At 42.1% G+C, this 22,200-nt stretch overlaps 1 protein-coding gene across 3 annotated transcripts in view; it reads right to left on the reverse strand.

Annotated features, from left to right (window-relative positions):
• Window positions 1–22,200, reverse strand: part of LOC124066365 (endonuclease V-like) — a 54,770-nt gene that overhangs the window by 20,615 nt on the left and 11,955 nt on the right. For 2 of the 3 annotated variants that reach the window (XM_046402711.1, XM_046402719.1), the window contains exon 8: window positions 9,341–9,410. The exons of the other annotated variant lie outside the window; for it this stretch is intronic. In XM_046402711.1, the coding sequence (XP_046258667.1) occupies window positions 9,354–9,410 (57 nt within the window). In that variant the 3' untranslated portion in view covers window positions 9,341–9,353. The remainder of the gene's footprint in view (window positions 1–9,340; window positions 9,411–22,200) is intronic. 3 annotated transcript variants of the gene reach the window in all.

Consider the following 22,200-nt stretch of genomic DNA (forward strand, 5'->3'; position numbering starts at 1 on the left):
TTCACGTAGTATCTGTTGGTGGTGCTTAGTTACCATGTGCAGATTTTGTATACAGAAAGAATTTTAAAATACACACATAATTCAGTATTTTTCTAGAATATTATATTTACTGGTCCGTCAGTGGAGTTTGGTTTGAACAGGAGGGGAATTTTGGAGGCACAACAGCTTGTTTTTACCTCGGGGCCCACCAGCAAGTTAGTCTGGCCATGGAGACATCCACTTTGGTCCAAAACATTAAGAATTTCAATTAATCAATCTTCTGTTATACAGTGAGCTCCTGTAAAACTGAATGCAACTTTCCACTGATGGGTACAATGGACATCTGGCAAAGAGCTCTTCAACAGTTTTACACAATTCAGGGTTGCATAACAAAGCCAAAAGGGAATCTCATTAATGTCGAAAACCTCTAGTCAGTGGGAAAGGCTTCTGAGAGAGTTAATCCCACTCCTGACGAAGCTGAGCATCACTGCTGACTGAAGCACCTTACAAGCTGGAGCGGAGGGGCCTGCTGGCAGCGACGATGGAGTTACTAAGCAGGGGTGGGCTTCACATAACAGCCACTCAATGAAAACAAAAGCCCTGGCCCTGTCTGCTGAGCCTCTCTTCCTTTCGCTGGAAAATCTAATAACCAATGTTCACAGCATCTCCTCTGGCTCATCTAAGGCTGACGTGTCCTTATTACAATAGATCGGGCCCAATTGATTTGTCTTTAGAAGCCCTGGGGAAACAAAAAGCCCTCATTGATTTTTTTGGTTTATAGCGAGGGCATGTAAGAAGTTCAAGCTTGTGAGGGGGGATGGCAAAACACCTGGATGCTTAGAGTGTGCATGAGAGGGTGCAGGGGAATGGACACACAAGTGGTGGGTGGGATGTTGGTTTGCGTGGGTGTCCTTTTTTGCCAGGGCTTCAACAGGAGATAAACAAAACCATTTGTCTGGTACTGCAGCTGCTCGCCTGTCGTTATAACTCAGGTGCCCGGCGGTGTCAGCCTGGTCATCTATCAATCACACACACGTCAGGGTGCCACAACAGAACAAGACGCTGCTGACAATGGTGGAGATATGGCACAAGGCCACGGGGACACATTCTGTCAGTTTTAGAGTGAACACAAAAACCAAACACAGGGAAACACACACACAGTGCTTCTCTTTGGATTTAACCTTGCACAAAATGCCTTGGATGTCATGAGTGGATTAATAAAAGCTTCACCCAAGCGTAGTTTCGGGACACTGTCCTTTTTTTCTTTCTCTCATCTAATTTACATTTTCATATTGCGGAGATGAAGCTTTTTCCCAGAGTGATGTGACAGTGATCACAACAATGTCAGCATGGAGGGTTGTGAAGCACTGAGCGACAACAGTCACAACTAGTTTGTTGAATACTGAGATTACAGTTAGTTCTTACATGAAATCCTAGAATGCAAGAACTAAAATTTTTTTACTACACTACAAATGATTATGGTGTTATAATTAATTCAGTCTTGCCAGTCCACAATTAGGGTTCTCTTAATTTCTTATGTTAGTCAACCTCCAAAAACTCTGGATCTAAATTTGTCATCCTGCAACTCAACTTAAGCTTTCATAAGTCTTTCCCCGCATCTAAAATACCATCATTTTTCTCTCTGTGACACTAGTTTGGTTGAAGACAATGTCAGGGTCATTGTCTCCACAGGAGACATTACACAACTGTTCTTTACGGGCTGAATAGTACCAGTAGTATTCTGTTTCATGGACACTGAAGTGACCTTCATGTGTAATACTGATGCAGGGCCCTTTTAATTTCACAGAAAACTCACACCACCATAATATACAATGAAATTAAGTTAGCATTTAGATGATGAAGGTTGCACAGGTTTTAAGCAAATTTCTGACACTTTCTGACCAGTGCATAGGTGACAAAATGACCTATCTGACCAGCTACTCTGACACACAGAGACATCCCAGCTGAGTATGACTACCTCTCATTGACATCATCAGGGAAAAAAGTCACAAGAAAAGGTCAAAGCATGAGGAGAGCACAAAGAAACAGGCAAGCAAACATTCTATTGATTAACTCACCAATGTGTCTTTTTGCAGCTTTGACTCATGTGCACACTTTTCTCTGGCCACGATGCTGTCTTCTGAACGCAGCACTATGCTGCATAACTGCCTCAGGTGTTATTTAGTCACGCGGCTACTGGAAATGATGACACTGGTACGACGAGGCGTTTGTGAGAAACAGCGACACTGTTCAAAATTCACTGCTGTTGGGCAACTAAACAAAAACACTTTTTCATACCTTAGGCATGATTCCCTGAGTTTACTGAAATCCTCCTGAAACTTTAAAGATACCCGACGTGGAGCCAGTAAACTGAATATATGTATGAATATATGTATATTTAGGGGTATTGCTTTTTGTTTTATTCAGCTACAATCAAACTGAGCTCTTCTTCTTCAGCACATTTTGGCAAACACCATTTCTACCTATCTGTCAAAAACTAAATGAAGCAATGTTTACCGCCACTTGTTTTATTCATCTGCCCCCTCCCCCGACCTCACCCTGTTGTCCCTCCACCCATTGGCCTCTCTCTCTGTCTTCCCATCTGTCATTCCTGGGGACGCAGAGATTGTTCTTGTTATCACTGAGGAGCGCACAGGGGCTTTGTGTCAGTGCGTATGTGTCTGACGACGAGGCGGCGGGGGTGAAAAATGAGGAAGGTGGTGGCAATTTATCAACACTCGAACGGTGCATGGCGGCTTTGTGGCGGAGGGAGGCGAGGCAGTGCAAAACGCGACGCTGAGGGTTTTCTGTGTGAGGCCAGGCATGATGAAATAGATGCAGTTTCTCCTCTGCTGCATCAAACTGACAGTGGGGAGGATAGATAAAGAGAGAAAGAGAGTGGAGGGGAGAGGGAAGGGTCTTCCCTCCATCTGCAGGCTTCATCTTCCACATCAAGCATTGGCTTTTCTCCCTCAGCAACTCCCTCCACACCCTCCCCATCACTCCTTCCTCCTCCTCCCATCCCAGGGAGTCAATCTTAAAGGGTTTGCTCTGTTACTGTGCACTTTTTCCTTTTTTTGTCTATGCAATTTTTAACTCCGGTGGCGTGGAAACCAGTGACAGAATGCCGATAGAAACTGGGAAAGAAGAGGGAGAGAAACTCTTTCACAGTCCAATGATGCCATGTAAGGTCTCGCTCCTACCCACCCCTTAACTTTCAAACCATCTCTCGATTAATCTCCCTCGCTATCGTCTGTCAACCTACTTAATCAGCATGTGTGTGCGCACGCTCACACACACACTCACACAAAACTCCTAACTACCCTTACACTTTGTGACCTTTTTTTGCAATTTATCTCCCGCCCCATCATCTTATCATTTCTCCTCCCAATCCCCCACTTTAACGCGTAAACACACAAACACACACAGACACGTCTTACACACTGTTAATGTACTACTGGTCCAGCTCAGTGCCTGCAGCTGCCTCAGGTACACTGTGCAGCTCTCCCCAAAGGGAAAGACACATTAAGGGGACAGAGTGTCAAGTGATTAAAACAAAGCAAAAAAATAAAAACATGGACACCCAAAATGCTGGAGATTAAATTAAATAAAAATAATAATAATAAAAGAAAACTTGGCTGAAAGTTGTCCTTCACTAACTCAAAATTACTAATGACTCCATCTGGTTCATATCTCAACAAAAAGCAGAATGTGCCAAAGTTTTCATCTTACTGCCAGATAAGGGAGGAGACACACAGAACAGATTAGGGAGGTGCTGAATATATAAAATGCAAACAAATTTCAATGAAACTGAGCCAGTGTTTCTGGTACAAACAAGGGAACGATAAGTGTGGATGGTAAAACAAGGACAAATAAGAAAAACAAAATGAGACAACAACAGAGGAAGTACGGAAGAAAAGGAGAAAAACGGCTTCATCGTGACAGAAATTGCTCCGGGTTCAATTTGATGTTGAAATCAAAGCTGGAGCATTTTTGGTTTTGTGTCCATGCACATACAAACAGGGAAAAGGACAATGACACGACAAGCTGAAGAAACAACGCAGCTAACAGCTATGAAGCAGTGACATTTAAAGCACCTGCACTATGCACTCAGAATGTTGTAAAATGTATCTGACACAAGGATCCAGCGGTCTTACAGGAATATTAAAGGGCTGGGCTGCTTGACTGCAGTTTTGCAGTCCCTTATTGCAGTATATAAAACAAGTTGACTGGATATTGAGTTAATGGATTCTCCATGTATTTGTTTTTTTAAAACAGAAGAAACTGCCATCGCTATGGGCCAAAAGTATGGATTTACACCCGAAATGAACTTACACAGAAAAAGGTTCAACAGCAGAAATTCACTCTTTAAACACTGCTTGAAGTTGTTTTGGCTAGAATTACATGTTATTTGATCCAGTGTTGATATAAAAATATTGATCAGTGCAGCTTTGATTGATTTCTATCTTAACATAAGTTGGATCTTATTATGAAATATTTGCAAATAATTTCTGTCTGTTAAGATACCTTTGTGCTCACAAAAGTAATTACTGAAAATTTGAGGTAAAACCTACTGGGTAAAACAAACAGGTAAAACCTGTATACTCAAAATGTTGATCAAACTCCCCCAGCTGCAATGAAAATTGGCTTGAACGTGTCCCTTTCTCTAGAAAAGTGAAAGAATGAGTATGGAGAGAGAGACAAAGAGTGGAGAGACAGACAGACAGAGAGAAAAAAATATCATTAAAGCTTTGTGGCCCAGAGTCACCTGAACATGTTTTATTTACTGCCCCATAGAAGCAGAGTTGGCATCAAAACTGTTTGCTCCACAGTCTGGGTCAGTGTGGGCCGAGAGCCTGATACCCACAGCCAGAGGCTACAGTCCTTCAGGACTCTCAGGAGCTACACACACACACACGCACGCACACACACACTACACACACACATGCACGCACACACACACTACACAGGACACACACATGCACGCACGTACGTACGCACACACACACACACTACACGCACGCACACACACTACACACACACACACACACACACACACACTACACGCGCACGTACACATACACACACACAATAATTCAGCAAACTTTGAGATACTGGGTCAACTTATATTTACTATTTAACTACAACAGAGTCATGCTAACCTTAAAGCGAACCCTTAACCTTCTTTGAGCTGCTGAGCCAGTCCTCTTAAACGACATTTTAACATTTCAGGAATTGTTGCCACAATTGTCATTGTTCAGCAAAACTTATATAAGATCATGTTAACAAAAAACATATAATAATTTTGAGTTAACAAATAAACCAAAAAAACTGACATGAAAGGTGCCCAGCAAACTCAAAAATGTTTCAAATAACTTATTATTCATTTTGTATCACATTAAACATACAGTAAACATATTAAAATAACTGCTATGTTATTTTAATATTATTACTCTGAAGTATGTTCAATGAAGGTCAAAGATAAACAAAGAATCTTCTTTTAAAGTAATGAAAATAGGGACCTCAACTTTATTCTTGACTGAACAAGCCACAAGGCCCACATGACATGACCTATGGCAAAAACACACACACACACACACACACCATAGGCTAAGCTGAATAGGCTAAGCTGAATTCCTCTAACCTGAGATGCTGTTGTTTAAAAAAAGTCAGCCACAGTCACCCCCTCTGCAGATCGCAGCTGAGTACAACAAGCTGTGTCCTTGTACCACACTAACTTTTTAATGAGAGTGTGTTGCTCCCAACAGAGCACATCGGCCCGACCATGGACCGACTGCCTCCACTATGTTTTTCATGACATTTCAGAAATGTTTTTGAAAAGGGCAGTGGAGTTTGTATAACAGCTTGAAGTTGATTGAAACAATCTCCAGTGGTGAAACTGAACACTTTCCAGATAACTTACTGATAAGTTGTGACAATGGCTTTAAAATGTGAGATGCAGTTATAGCTGCTGCACAGCTTTGAGTCGGGCATTTTTAGGAGGATGAAGAGGACAACTGAGAAATGCATGAGCAGAGAGTCCATCAGCAGAGAAACCCAGACCATAATGATTTAAAGTTTAAAGTCAGTGTCCCCCTGTCCTGGTCTCAGGGACCCCTTGCCCTTCATTCAGAAGACAAAACATAATGAGGAATAATTCAGATCTGTTATTTCAAACCACTTCTCTGTACCTTGTAATTTGTTTATGTTTTTATTGTACTGACTTGGACTTCCATTCTAATTGAAAAAATTCATTGTGCTGCCAACAGGTTGCATATGTTAATAGTACAACAAGGTATGGAGAAAATCGTTATTTTTAACAAGAGAATGACAGTACTATGCCGCCTGCACACAAAGTTTACAGAAAGAATTCCGTATTTTTTGTCTTTTCCTGGTGCTGTGAAGATTATTATGTTGAAAAATCTGCCAAACTGCAAAATCAAAAGGACTCTCTTGTTATAGTTTAACCAGTACAAAAACCTCTTTCTTTGCTCAGGTTGAAAAAATATCTCTGGTAGAACAAGAACTGACCGTCGTTGGTTTACTTTTGTAATCCCATTTTCCTCCTTTAGTTATTCCATCCATCATCGATTATTTATACTGCTTATCCGTCAGGGTCGCGGGGAGTGGGACCCTATCCCAGCTGACTACGGGCGAGAGGCGGGGTTCACCCTGGACTGGTTGCCAGTCAATCACAGGGCTGACACACAAAGACAGAGAACCACACACTCTCACACTCAGCGCTAACCATTGCACCACCACCGCCCTTCTGTTATTCCTTTACAGTAATCAGACAAAATCCCCCAGTGACTCAGTAATTTCACAGTATTTGTGGCACAATCCAGGGTGGTCAAAGGAGAAGGGCAGAAAGCGCAACACAAAATTCATGAAGGCCTTTGTGGAAGAAACCAGAGCAGTTGAAGTTTTTCTGTGTTTCAGGTATCAGTAAGATCACGTTTCTGTTAAGCAGCAGAAGCAGTCAATAGCCGCAGAAGAAGTTAAATCCACTCCATCACTCTAACCCCTGATAAATTTTTATCCTCTCGCCTAGTTGTCGTGCTTTTCTCCCTTACACATGCATTGATTTTTTTCCACACTCCTGCTCTTTCCCTCCCTCTGCACCCCCGTTGCTTCCCTCCTCTGTTCGAATCTCTCCTTCTCCTCTCCTGCTGCTCTGTCTTTTATGTCTCCCTCTTCTGTCTTTGACAGAGACCGAAACTCTATTTCTCTTCTTCTGCCACCCAGGGGCACAGGCCGTGGCCTGCTGTCAGCTCCCTGAGCCTACCTGCTGGTGAACACTGGAATGAGTTTGGTCTGTTACTGTACAGCTTTTCAGCTTCCTTCTGGTCTGAACAAGAACAAGTGTTTTAAATCACAAATAGCTGGTAGTCTGTCCAAGAACAAGTTAATGCAACAGTCCCTTGCCCATGAGGAAGATCCACAGTGACAGACAAAATGGATGTCTTTAAAGAGATAAAACGATTTACAGAAAAAAAAAAAAGAATAAAAAAAAAACCTACTGTTTAAAACTTCTGTTTTTATGACTCATCCAAATGTTTCATGTACTGAGTTCAGAGAAGACTGGATGACATTTGTAGGAGGAGCCGTGAGCTTCTATTTCTTCTAGCTTCTAGTTCAATCCAGTCTGCAAATCCCTGTTTTATTTTAGGATAATCATTTAATTTTCCACTAAGGCTGCAAAAAACCCAAACATAAAATCTGGCTCTTAATTCCACATTTAGCAAACTCTGCCCAAGCCAACTTGTTATAGTAAGCACCAGCAGTCTGTCCTACCCTAGTATGTCTGTCTCCCACCTGTCTCTTTTTAAACCTAAAATAAAAGCAGGTTTTGAACTTGGTTTGAATGGAACAGGGTTCAATTACAAGTCAAAAACAGTAAGTGCTTTTAATTGTTACAAGTCAGCACTTCTTTGGCCTTACTTTCCACTGAATTGCAGAGGGTTTTTTGATATCCTGCTGACTGACAATCAAATCTTCCTTATTAGTCGTGCACCCGCCCAGCTGCCTTAATGATAACGACACACAGATACAAATAATAGTCCTGCTGTAATGTAAATAAAGGCATGACAAGCCTGAAGTGAACAGCTCGCCAGCTACAGTGTGTCTGATGGAATGTGCCTGTGGCCTGCTGACAGTGAGAGAGCACAGCTGGGTTAAGGCCTAGAGGAACCTTCTACAGCTCTGCCTACTCAGCACAAAGCCTCTCTCCCTGTCTCAGTCTCTTTGTAGAGAGGCTGATCAAAGAGCAGGGTGCGCTCAGAGGATTCACCACATCAGGGAGCTTCGGAGCGGATGAACACGGACATCCCATTATGTCTCCCAGTGGGGTTGTGACGGAGGGATGTGAGAGTGCACAGGCCTCGTGTGCCTGCGTGTGAGCAGCTGTGAACAAACCCGGGAGTGTGAGCTCACCCACGGGTGGCTGCACTTTGGTGCTCAGTTTTCGATTCTGTGCACGTTTGAAAATAGTTGCGTTTGGCGACTGAGAGTGAATGATGATGGGGTTTTCGAAGCAATCCGGGTATGCCGACGCTCCACAGCTCTGATCAGTAATGAGGAAGGTAGGGTTGAACTGAGCGCCGCTGCTTGTTATTTCAGATGAGAATCACAGGATCAAAGGCTTTCTCTCTCTTTCTGCCTCTGCGTCTCTGCTTAACCTCAAGCATCCCTGCTCACCTCTGCCAGTCACACCCCTCTGAAAATGCAGAGAACTTAAACTCCTAAACTTGCCCCTCTACTGCAGCAGCATGGAGGTGTGCACCGTCAGTGAACGCAACATCTGGGTCCAACAAGCTACAGGGCTGTTGCTCTCTCGCTGACCTCTGACCTCCCTGATAATCAGGGTCAAAGCTACAAAATGTTTATCTCACATGGATCAAGACCTGTGCCACCAGGACTACACAGTGTTTGCAATATATGAGGTGTGATTTAAACTATTCTCTCGTTGTATCCTTCCCCCGGCCCTGCTGTGACCAGCTAATAGGCAAGGAGAAGAAACTTAGGAAAAATAAATATTCTGGCAAATTCTGAAACAATCCTCATACATCAGAATGCTTATCATCTGCTAAAATAAATTTCCTTAATTTAAAGAGCAAATTAGATGAGAATAATTAGGGTTTCTACCAGACTTTACTTTCGGATTCTGGGAAAATCCTTGGTGAGTCACTTTCTGCAGCTTTTAAGCCTATTTTAAGACTGTGTAAATCACTCTTCTCTCGCTGTGTATCACGGTACCACACATACACACACACATAGTTATTTGTGTTTGTGTGTGTGAGAGAGAGGGAGAGAGCATCAGGGTGTGAAAACCCACTTGTGTATGATGTATTTTGTCACTTACCTCATTCTTTGATTCACGTATCTGCGGCTGGGAAATGTAAGCGAAGGTATTCTCTGGAGCGACAATCAGCCTGTGGAAGAGGAGACGAGGATGGAGGGAGCCAGATAGAGAAAGTGTAAGAGAGGAGAGTGACAAAAAGAAAGGGAGAGATTCCACATTTAACAAGTTGTCACGAACTGAGCCTCGCAGATGTGTGAGCAGGAACGCCCTTGCTTATGTTCTTCTGAAGCTGAAAATTAAAATTAAGTGTCTTGATCCTGACTTTACACAGAACAAACTAAGCTCTTCTGTTTGCTGCCAAATCTGACAAACAACATAAATCACTGTGTGACACATGGTTGTTTGTACAAATGTTTCTGAGACAGCACTGCCTTCCAAACGTTATTGATATATTACAGTGCCACTACTCCAGTCCCAACATTAGAAAAACTCTTTTTTGATTTCCTCTGAGGCTCCACGAATGACAAAAGTTTTGACAAGACAAAACTCTATGCTCTGAAGACATGAAGCTAGATATGAGCAATATGATATGATAATTGTGAAAATGTTAACTAGATGTACAGGACTTTCACATGTAAACAAATGTCCATTATACTCAACCTTTTCAAGCCAAGAGTTAACACAATGCTGACGAAGCTCACTGACACCAGATAAATCGCTCTGTTTTTCAGAGTGCATCAGGGTTTTTAAATCTGAAGTCTGTGGCAACTTTCCCATGCTGGCACATCAGTAGTGATGCATTTTGCATCAGTTGGCTAAGACTGCTCTGCCAGAGCTGAAGGGGTGAGCAGTGGTAGCGGCATAGTAGGCTACAGCAACAAGGAATGTATGGGCGATTACGGCATCACAAAAAAGTCGAGAGTGTCTGTATGATTATCTTACTGCCAGAAAGAAGGAGGAGTCTGTAAGGATCTGCACTGTAAGTTCAATCATTCACAAAAAATGGTTCACAAATAAGCACAAACCCTGAGCTGTGCATCAGCTCAGCACTGACAAACTGTCTGTCTGGACAGGTCAGCGCGATTAGCATGATTAGGTTAGGAACCTTATGTTACATGTTGTATGTCTGTCTTTTAATAACTTGTGGCCATTTTAGAAATGAGTATTCTCACTTTAACATGTTTAAAACATTACTTAAATTGTTGGTTTTGTAGCTCAATAAATAAATGAATAAAGTAAAATGAAACCTATGCAAAGTGGAAGATTGAATCTCTTGATATTCATTGTTATCAGTGCAAAAGCTGGAAAAAGTAAAGCTTAGCGTGATTACATATGGTCAATTTGTGCTGTCTTCTTCCCAACACTATCTAACAGAAGTTACACAGCCCAGCTTTTGATCAATGTTTTGAATCAGCGAGGCTGTTTGAGTTCATAAACTTGGTCTCCTCTGATCAAGCTGCTCTACGCAGTCATCTGAGGCCACTTATTCCACTTACATGGGGCAAAGGGGTTGTTTCATTGAATATGTTACTCTAGTCTTCCTGACTTACTGATCTTTTATCTGGCTGAGATTTGTGCAAGTTAAAAGCTAATATCTCAACCGTGGCTCTGAAATATCAGCAGCCTAACTGTGCTGTGTGCTTATGAGTCCATGCTGCTGTCTGTGGTGCTGAAGGAGCAAATGGATTTGTAATTAGAACTTTTTCTCTCACTGCTGCCCCCATGTCAGTATTCTCTTAGAAAAAATAAGGATTATGAAACTTTTTACATCTACTAAAAGCACAGGCCTACATAAAACATGTATTGCTATACTACACAGACAAAAGTATTGAGACACCTGACCATTACACCAACTGGGACTTTAATGACATTACATTCTAAATACATCCATGTTAATATGGAGCTAGTCCCCCTTTTGCAGCTGTAACAGCTTCCACTCTTATGGAAAGGTTTTCCACAAGATTTTTGTGTGTTTCTGTGGGAATTTCTGCTCATTCATGCAGTAGAGCATTTGTGAGGTCAGACACTGATGTTGGATGAAAAGGCCTGGCTCACAGTCTCTATTCAAGTTCATCCCAAAGGTGTTGGATGGGGTTGAGCTCAGGGCTCTGTGTGGGCCAGTCAGGTTCTTTAACATCAAACTCATCCAGCCATGTCTTTATGGACTTTGCTTTGTGCACTGGGGCACAGTCATGCTGGAATAGAAAAGGGCCTTCCTCAAACTGTTGCCACAAAGTTGGAAGCATAGCATTGTCCAAAATGTCTTGGTATGCTGAAGCATTAAGTTTTACCTTCACTTAAAGTCAGGGGCCGAGCCCAACCTCTGAACAACAGACACCACACACCAACTGAATCAAATTTTCACCGCCTAGAAACGTCAGTGCCTGAGGTGGTCAGAATTAGTGTGGCAAACTGTGTTAAACCTGCAGTGGACAACAAGCCAACCTTCTGTACTGCCTGTCCCTGCACAAACTGTTGCCCCCTGCCCAGTGGACTGAAATACTCAGAGCTGTGAAGCAGATCCAGGCAGAAGCTACAGCTGGAGAAGTATTAGAAACCTAAAAGCAGACTGAATCAGAGTGGCAGGTTTGAGACTGCTTATTTACATGGTGACATGAAGAACATTTCTTCTTCTGGCCCAACAGAGGCTTGGGCTGATCACACATGCACACACACACACACACGCATAAATACAACAACAGTAAATGTGGGTCAGCTGCCACATCTGTCATTGAGCTTGAGGGACACAAACCCGGAGATGATCTTTGATCTGTGCAAAACTACAATAATATGTCCACTTTGTCCCTATAGTATTCAATAATTACTGTATACCTGGCACTTACTGCTTATTGCACTTCTGGTTAGACGCCAAACTGCGTTTCGTTGCATTGTACTTGTACATGTGTAATGACAATAAAGTGGAATCTAATCTAATCTAATCTAAAAAAAGATCATTGGATCAGTTTTAGCCATGCTAGCAACAATTTCAAGCTGTCTGTGGGTGATCAGCCACTTTGGTCTCTACAACTATCTCTACAACGGAGTGCCATGACATTTTGTATGTACGTTTATGTACCCCTTAGGTTGACAAAAATTGTTTGTTTGTTTCTATGTCCAACAATTTGGTTTTGACCAAGTACTAAAAAGTAGTGCCAAACTTCACGTTGAGCGCTAATTTGGCAATTAGCAAATTTTAGCAGGCTAACATCGTGACCTTGTCACACATAGTGATGTTGATGTTGAAACGATACATCCTGCTGCTGTAAAATAGCATCTTCCTTAAAAACATCAGTACGCAGAAGCCCACCGTTTACATCTCTTTGCTTTCTTTTCTGAAAATTACAGTAAATTGGAAGATCAATACAGAAGTCACATCTGTCCAAATATCAATACAGGACAGCAGACGGCTAGCTTAGGGAGTTAATTACTGAGCTTTAGAACAAGAGAGAAATCTTCAGTTACACACTGGGGCCTTTGACATGTCTGTGCTCTTCAGTCAGGTCTGTAGGAGACTGAAGCACTTTTGTGTCAGACAGATGCCCGTTTTGTCTTTGTGGTCTCTTTCTATTGCATACATGCACGCACGCACACACACCATCTTTTTTTAAAAAACTAAAATTGAAAAACAATTGAAACAACAATGAAAATAAGTAGGAAAAAACAAGGGCTATTTTGAGGATCAGACTGGTATTTTCTCAGTATTGGGTGGACGTGACCCTTCATATGAATGTGTGGTTACGTCCATCCTATAGGGGTGGTGATGGGCATGGGGATGTGGATGGGAATTGATAATATTCTACTGATGGCAATGCCATTATCAGTTCTGCTTATCTGTCCCATTCTTTATTGATTCCCCTTCCCATCAATTTTCTGTGTGAAAAAAAGGAGCGTCGGGGGCAGCACAGCTGTTTTATTATCTCTGAATATGAGTGTGATCATAGCACAGCACATTTACCCTCTGTAATGCACATGCTACTTCTACTCACATGTAGAGTCTCAAATACACAGCATTCCTGGAAATGCAAGATGTTAAGATGTTAAGATCCACTGTTACTAGAAATTATCATTTAGCAGAAATTACAACTAGACACGCTTGAGACTATTTCTTCTGCTCTGCCATGACATCTTCTTATGGGAGGTGCAATATGCAACTGTGAGAAAAACATGCTGGCATCAAACAGGAAACGTCAACCTTGGAGGCATGCGATTATGATGGTTTGGACAACTGAAAACTGAGGAGGTTGTGTGCTGTGTTGTTAGCTGTTTTCCCCTATTTGCTGTCTTTATGTTACACTAAGCTAACATGCTGCTGGCGACAGCTTAACATTTAAGGGATGACATGAACAAGAAAGCAGTAGCTACAAGCCTGTTTCCCAAATGTTGAACTATTCCTTTAAAGCAAATGCGAACATAACCTTAAGACTCAAATGTTTAGACTTGTCTTTCCACCAAATCCTCTAACCTGGTAAAGTGACAAAAGTCTGTCCAATAAACTAGCTACTTCTTTGCTCCTGCAAAATTTATTTACACAGCTGGTTGGCTTGTAATTAGGCAGTGTGCATCTAAACAAACTTTACAAAAAATGCAATAAAGTTCCCACTCTGCTTTGGAACACCATAAAATATTACTCTGTGTGGACCTGACATGGAGAAAGTGTAGGGGAAACAACTGTGGTAAACTGTAAAGGCTGACAGAGGAAGGAAAAACACTCAAGTGATCAATTCAGAAGCGTTTTCCTCTGGTCACAGTCTGCAGCAAGGTGGGAATGCACAGGTGAACAGATGTGCATTGCTGGCTATCTGCAGGGGCTCTTGGTCCATTCAGACCAAACACACATGCAGAAGTGTCTGAGTCCTGGCTCTGGTCCAGCGGCCTGTGGCAGGTCTTTATCCTCTAGCACCCCAAAGCCCCTTAAGCCCTGCAGCTATGCCGGTCTGTTATGCCCCTTCTTCCTTTCTACGTCCTCTCCTCCTTTTCCAAATCAAGTTTATAATTCTCCTTCTCCCCAGTATCCACCTTCCCTCACTTTTTTCTCCACAAAATCTTTTCATCACTCCAATCATTAAGCTTTTTCCACCAGATCTCTAAGCTTCCTTTTCTCCCCTCTCATCCAAACCTCTGTCTCTCATATCCACCATGGAGCTGCTCTTTCGTCTCTCTCCAACCTTCCTTAAATCTCTCTGTGGAGGTCCAGAGTCCAGTGGCTGCAGCACCAGAATGTCAGACAGCCATATATTAACATTTAGACAGCCTTGGGGCCTGAAGGGGAGCTCCAGTTTAAATCAGTCATATCCTTTCTACACGTTCTGAAAAGTTCCACAAGCTGACTGGTACAGCTGGCACCAGCGGAGCACTGGTGTCAATCTTCATGGATGTTTTACCCCGTCAGTTGTCCAATGTGGCTGTCTCATGGCTGTGTAGGCTTCTCTTTCTTTCTCTCTTATTTCTCCAAGACTTCAAATTCCACTAAACACATTGTGTTGTGTTGCCGTCATTATCAAGTGAATGTGAGCAATTGTTTTCCATAATGATAAATTTGTTGATAAATTAATTGACTGAATGTCCAGAAAACTGTAAAAAAAAAAAAAAAGTTTGCTCGTTTTGTCTGACTGACAGTTCCAAACTCAAAGGTGTTCAATTCACACAGATATAAAAAGAGAAGAGCAGTAAATCCTCACATTTGAGAGCCTAGGGCGATGACGGTCAGCTCAACAGACGATCCACCACGGTCCAGGCTGAAATAGTTCCATAAATATTGGATGAATTTCCATAAAATTTGGTCCCCAGAAGATGAATACTAATGACCTTTCCACTAGTGCTCCCAGCAGTTTGTTCAATACTTCAGTTTATGACCAAATACATGCAAAACTAATAAAATCAGACCCTCCAAACATTAGCCTGCTAACATCGTAAAATAGGAAGGCGAACACTGTACCAACTAAAAATAAACACTGCGATTGTGAAGTGAATTAAAGTTAGCATTTAGCTAAAAGCTTCTTTAAAAACTTCTTTAAAGTAGCATTGATTCATGCCTGAAGCCCAGTGGGTGTAGTGAGCCTGAGGGGGTTTGTGTACTGAAATGTTTCTTAGTGCTGGCTACACATTTAACACTGGGGTGTCCTTTCTTAAAAAAAAATTGAAAAAACATTAGATTTATACTTGAATTTAAGATCACTTCCAACAGTGTTCTTAAGCTGTATTCGGATGATAAAAGATACTGAACATTAAAAACTTGCTTAAACAAGTTCTAAGAATCCCATTTGTAATAACTCACATGTGATTTGTAAACCTCAGATCGATTTAAATTGATGACACCTGCCTTGCGATTTCCTCCTATACAGTGCCAGCATACACATACATGAGGGTTTAGTTAAGAATAGCCATGAACCAACAGAAAAAAATCGAACTTTTTGGAAGACGAGATCGCAGTGATGACAGAGGAGATTGTTCGAGTGAGCCTAAGATGATTTTCATAAATGAGGTTCCTGGCCTTTAACCAAATGTGCTGGCTTCGTCTTTGCTTAATGATGGATCTCAGCAAGAATAATGAAGATGACAAAACTCAGCATCTACATAGAAAGCAGTCAAAGTGAAGGGGAATCCATGTGGCTAAAAACAAACTGTGGAAGTTTCTAGCTTCTAAGTTTTGTCTTTCGTCACACACTACTTGACAGTCAAACTTTGTGCAACTCTGGAAGATGCAGCGGAGTGAGACATATTATTATTCATTGCTGGGAGAGCAGAGCAGAGGCAGGGTGGAGCACAGTGACGGTGTGAAATCCCTGTAAGGATAATTCTTCGTAGTTAGCGAGTCTCGGTCGGCAGCCTCGTTGTGTGAATCCGCAAGTGTGTGTGCGTGTGTGTCTGCGTGCACCTAATATGGGCTCTGTTTGTGTTACTGCAGAGGTGACAACAACCAAAAATACACTAGCTCTGCAGGCCTGAATTATTCAGAGAGTGAAGACGAAGCAGCGGGGGGTGGGGGGGTGGAGATGGATGGATGCGAGACGGCGGAGAGAAGAGAAACGCAGTACAGTGAGGACGAACAAAGTCGGGAAGAAACATGGAGGTGAGAGAAAGTTGAAAAAGTGGGGACTCATCAAAAGCAAGCTCGACGCACCAGACACACACAGGCTGGGTGTGGTGACATCAGAGACCACACACACACACACACGGGCGCAATAAAAACATACAGTTTGTTATGGCCTGCTGTGGTGCAGAATAAATTCTTGCATCTGCATGCTGCAGCGCTAAAAAAACAAAGAAACACAAAGAAAAACAAAATCTTTGTTTCTTACCCACAAATATATCCTGCTCCACAATATCTGCACACAAAACACACATCCGCAATCGCTCTCTCTCTCTCAAACACATACACAAAATGCATTCGTCAATCTCTTTTATTCTATGCATGCAGGCCCCCCATTGACGTTCTCTCACACTGAAATCCCATTGTACACAATGTGGGGCTGGAACATTTCCTTTCTTCCAGCCCAGCACAGGGAGGGGAAGTAAGGAAACCCACAGTGGAGTGTGAAGTGTGTAGCCACAGTTGTTGCCTCTGAGCAAAGAAAACACATGCGTCAGTAGCCAAAGAACTTTATGGAAATGTAAAGGAAAATGAATTTAGCATGGGTGGCACCGCAGGGAGACTGTTTTAACGCTGCCATGGACAAACGTCAGCTACAGAGAAACACCCCTCTGGTACTTCCACTAAACTGTGCGCTAAAAACCGTGAAAACCTTCAAACTGCAAAAGTGACTTCTTACGGTATTACATGACGTCATTTTACAGAGCTGTAAGGTAGCACAGAGAGGCAGCAGCGTACAGGTGAGTGCTGTGAAGGGCAGGGAGAATAATTAGTGACTTCCGCTTGGTGCAAAGCACTCAGACAGAGAGCAGAGGCCTGGAAATAGGCTGTTACTGTACATCTCAGGCAGCTCCTCAGAGTCCCATTATTAGTGGATGTCTTCCCATCAATGTGTGTGAAGGAGGAGGAAGAGGAGGGGACCTGGGAGTAATGGATTTCAGATGGAGATAATGACTGATGGACCACAAGACTACACACATGACACAACAGTGTACACAAACCTGAAAACCGCCATCATTCCTGTGTATGAATAGAGTATGCTGTTTGAGCCGAAAGCTAAAAGATTTGCGATTTCTTCCTCAAAGAAATATCATGTGTCCACTGAAATGACAAAGCCCCAAAAATGAGTGATCAAGTTGAATATTCAAGGGAATATTATTTTATTATTTTTTTTTTTTTAGCTTTTTGTGTATGTGTGTGTGTATCTTGCACACTGACTCCATTCCCTTAATTACAACCAAAAAATCTCTTTGAACTGAAAGGCAGAAACTGTTCAGCTTTTGCTAAAACAGCTACCACTGTGGCCCAAAGCGGCAGCTACACAACGATGGCAGGTTTTTGTTTTTATTGGTTTTAATTGTTACGATTTTTTGAGGCATGTTTTTGCTGGTATACAGTAGAAAGGCAGACAGGAAACGTGGGGGGAGAGAAAAAGTGGTGAGGTCTAGGCTGACCATAGCTGTGGCTCTTTTGTCTCCAAACCTTCTCTTTCATTAGGTTAAGATGTCATTAGTAACTGACATGACTAAGAGGGAGCAGAATGAGACCTCAGATGACAAACAACAAAAATGTATTTTGTTGAGGTAAACTGATGATTTCTTGTTTTACTTTGGAGATAACAGTCACTGAAATATTCATCTGTGATATGTTAGATTAAGGTGGACCAGTATCAGGAGCAAAAAGAAGAATGGTAAAGTAAGCAAACAGACTGATTTCAAGTTATATCACACAGCAATATCAGTTTAAAGCTTGCTATATTTGCTGCCACAGGACAGACTTCACCAAACAGGTTAAAAGCTGTCGCAGCAAAACATCTGAGTGCAGTGAACTGAGCAAGGGTGTATTGTATCACTTACAAAGCAATTTTTAATTTGGAGGATGAAAACTGTGTTTAGAAAACAGAGTACCCAGAGCAAAGGCGATTTTCGAGGCAAGTGCTAGACTTGTAGAACAATCTTAAGATCACATCAGATCGATCCAGTTGATCCTGAAGAGCAGCTGGCAGTGTAACAAACAAATAAAAAAAAACACGTGGCCACACGAGTACATCTCCTCTGAGCCTTTTCAGGATACAAGAAAAAAATGCTGTTGGAATTGTTCTGAAAACTATTAACAACAGCTTGGAGATTATGTGTAAATATTGGGGACTAAATACAATGCCAGATTTATTTCCTTCCGCATCATATCCTTAGACAGAGATAGCTTTGGTTTTACTGTTGACATCTCACTGAGAATGCAGTTTTTTTTGGCTTATTTTGACCCCTCAGAAAGAAGGAGCATCCGAAGCTGATCGATTCAAAGGACTTTAAACTGCAATCCATTACTGTTTTATTATTGTGTACCAGTTCCCTAAAGAGCCAGCAGACAGGCCTGCTGATTCCAAGAGAGCAGGGCTGACAGAGCAGCAGTATGTTTGTCAGGGAACATTAGCTGAGAGAGAATTAGGTTTCAGTCCTACTGCTGTCCATTAGAGCTTTTAACTGACTGCCAAAGGAGAGGACAGACGGGAGGAAGAAAGGAGCGGGAGATGTGCCTGTGTGTGTGTATGTGTGTGCGTGTACAGTCTTGTGGGAATGTGTACAGGGGTTTATGCATATCTGTGGACTGTGTACAGCGGGTGTGAGCAGGTAAGAGCTTCTTCTGACTGCAGGGTTTGGTGTTTCAAAGTTGAACAAGAAGAAGGGAAAAGTGTAAAGGTTATCTCATTGGTAAAACTTTACTTTACAGGCCTGTCGTTTCCTAATAATTTCTTGACAATTTCCTGGGAAAGAATTTCAATACTAATTAAAAGGGAAAATAAATACTTTAGAGACTGTTGCTGTTGTTTAATTAGTTGTGTTGAGTTTGAAAGCAGTTGGTGATTTCCAGAGGAATTTCTTTCTATATCTTTCTAAAAAAATAATAATTATGCAAACCTGAATGTGTGGCAAGTGAGAGACACAATCTGAATAAAAGTGAACAGTCTTGCCATTCCTACGTTTACCTGTGAGTCCTTCACCCTGTAAATACAGAGCTGTTGGGTGAATTATCCACAGCACCACAACAGCCATGTCAAGTGGTGAATAGAACAACTCAGGAAAACACACAAGCAAAAAAAACTACAAAGTAAACATCGTACTGTCAAAAGGTTTGGAGAATGGAGCAATATGACATCTTATTTAATTCCACACTGTCCAAAATTCTTGGAATTCAAAAATATTTGATCACTGGCAACAAAGGACTCACATTTACATATCATTATCAGAATTTAATCAATGCAGATTTTTGATCCACCTTTTTTTGGAGGGGGGGGCTTTGGTGCCTGTATTTATCAGGACAGGGAGCAAAGGGCCTCTGCTTTGTGTACAACAGATGAGCCACAGGGGCGGCGCATGTGTAAACTGCACACGAAACAAAGAACAACAAATGAATTTAAAGCAAAACTTAACTGTCCTCTGAATGTCCTCTATGCAAACAGTATAGAAGAAACTCACGATGATCAATGAGTCTTTCACTTTGATTCTGAGGAGTGATCTGCTCAATTTAATCTGAAGTCAAAACTTATTCACGCTTTATTTATTATTGCAATCTGTGCTTTTTCTATATGCTGGGTTGTCTGTTTGTCTGCAGGCAAATAGTATGTCTTTGCATATCTTTGAATGGAATCATTAAGAAATGAGACACCTGTAGAATCAGTGTTACAGTGGAGTGATGGAGGGAGCCATGCAGGAAAAGAGCACACATGCCCTACGGCACCTTAATAAACTGAAGGTAAAAAGTCTTGCATCAACGTTAATCCCCTGAACAGAAGCAAAGAGGACACATATTCTTGTTTGCTAATGCCACATGAGGACAACTGAACTAAATTTGCTCCTGCACTAACTTCCTGGTATGTTAGATCTGCAAATACGAGAGTTAACGTTTTATGACACTGCTTCAAGTTTGACATCGACTGACAGTTTTTGAGACATTATATGCTTCGACAGGGACTGGGTGGGCCACTAATGTAACATCCCTCCTATGTGTCAACTTCCTCTCCGTGACCTTTGCTCATCACTCTCTCGCTGACCACAGAGTAGAAAAGCACGAGTCATGGCAGGTGTCTGGCTTCTACTTCCTGTTACATTGTCTCAGGCTGTATAGAGTGAAGCACGGGACACAGGAGGGAGTGTGAGAATTTAATGGTGTGAGGGAGCATGGCCGAGATGGGGCGTGAATTAGTTTGAGTCGGCGGTACATAAGATTCTGCTGCAGTGCTTTCACACATGAGCCTTCACTGCAGAATCCATGATGTCATCTTTTCCTTTCATCTCTCTCTGCGAATCCCTCAAGCTGTGGAAGGAGGAGTTTATGGTGCAAACTGACAGGATCTTACTAGATGGTGTACAGAAGGATGGAGGAGAAGAAACAGAAGGGTATTGTGAGAACAATTACAAGTCAGTTACTGTAATTTGGCTGCTGATTACTAATGTGGACAACAGTGGACAACAGTGGCTCAGGGAGGATCATTAGACCTTCCTTACTGCTCTCAAATCCGTGTCCATAGTTCAAAATGGAGGCTTTGTGTTAAATTTGTGTTCTCCAATCCCAGTGTGAGATGATGACATCATCAGGAGAGTGAAAAAACCCACCACTCCTGTGTGTGTTCCAGTGGTGAACCACAACTAGTGTGTGTGTGGACAGAAAGGCAGGACACTGCAGCTCATCTCCTTGAAAAATCAAAAAGACGACTGTTACGTAATTCAGACTGTCTTCCTGTCTTCTAGGACATTTTTGTTTTTTGTTTTTTTCTCCAGAAGTTGTGACTGAGGTTTCACAGGCCTGAGGGACAGGAATCTCGGTCTGTCCACCAGAGAGGGACGTAAACACAGAGTTCAACTCTGAGCATGACAGTTCCAAGAACTGGATCTGTGAGAGTTTTTTTTTCTGTGATGTCAGCAATAGAGAGAATAGAGAATATCTGTGGGAGAGAGTGGGAGAGAGGGGAAGAGAGGGAGGGAGGGAGGGAGGGAACACACAAAAGTGGGAGATGGAGAGAGGAAAACAGTTGGATAGAGAGAAAGATAAAGACAGAGGTGCCAGTGACTGGCCAGAGGAAGGTGAGAGTGTCCTCAGTTCTCTCTGAAGTCCACATTCAGTCCCTGCTGCTTCCCCCCCCCCCCCCACCTAAACACATCACAGTTACTTTGATGAAATACACAATCACACACACACAGGAGGGGGCGAGTTAGCTCCAGCTACTGCAAACTGATTTCTTTCTTTTTTTTTGCATGTGTGTCAATGTATGTTTTCTGTGCAGTAGAAGCAAGAGCATACAGAAGAGCAGAAGCGCAGTACAGCCTAGTGGCAGAAAGGAAAAAGAGCCCGAGGCAGGATGAAGAATCACGTGAGGTTAGATTTTGTTCTCTTTCATCAAAATGATTGAGATTTTGAGTTTTTGAGACTGCTGCCTGCACTGGGCAAGAGACAAATAAACATAAAAATAAATGGCAAACATGGGAAAATCACACGGCCCTAAAACATTTGTAGTGATCTTCAATTCATTTTACTTTATCGTATCAACTTAAACTGCAGCCCCCTGAAGTCAGAAAAAGAGGAATCAACAAAATAATAACGTGCACAGTGGACCTGGTGCAAGAATTCTTATCCTTAACCTCTCTTACATATATTTTTTGGTGTGAAACCTGCACTTATAAGTTATCCAAGTCAGCTATAGAAAAGTACTACAGTGTGTGAAAAAGCTGTATGAAGTCGTTTGTGGTTCCAGAGGGTCTTGTGTGAAGTCTGGTAACAGTCCTCAAGCGATGTTGCTTGAGTCAGCATACGTTGGGGGTGAAGACTCCAATTTTGG

This window comes from Scatophagus argus, chromosome 2 (genome assembly GCF_020382885.2).
Source record: "Scatophagus argus isolate fScaArg1 chromosome 2, fScaArg1.pri, whole genome shotgun sequence".
NCBI lineage: Eukaryota > Metazoa > Chordata > Actinopteri > Scatophagidae > Scatophagus > Scatophagus argus.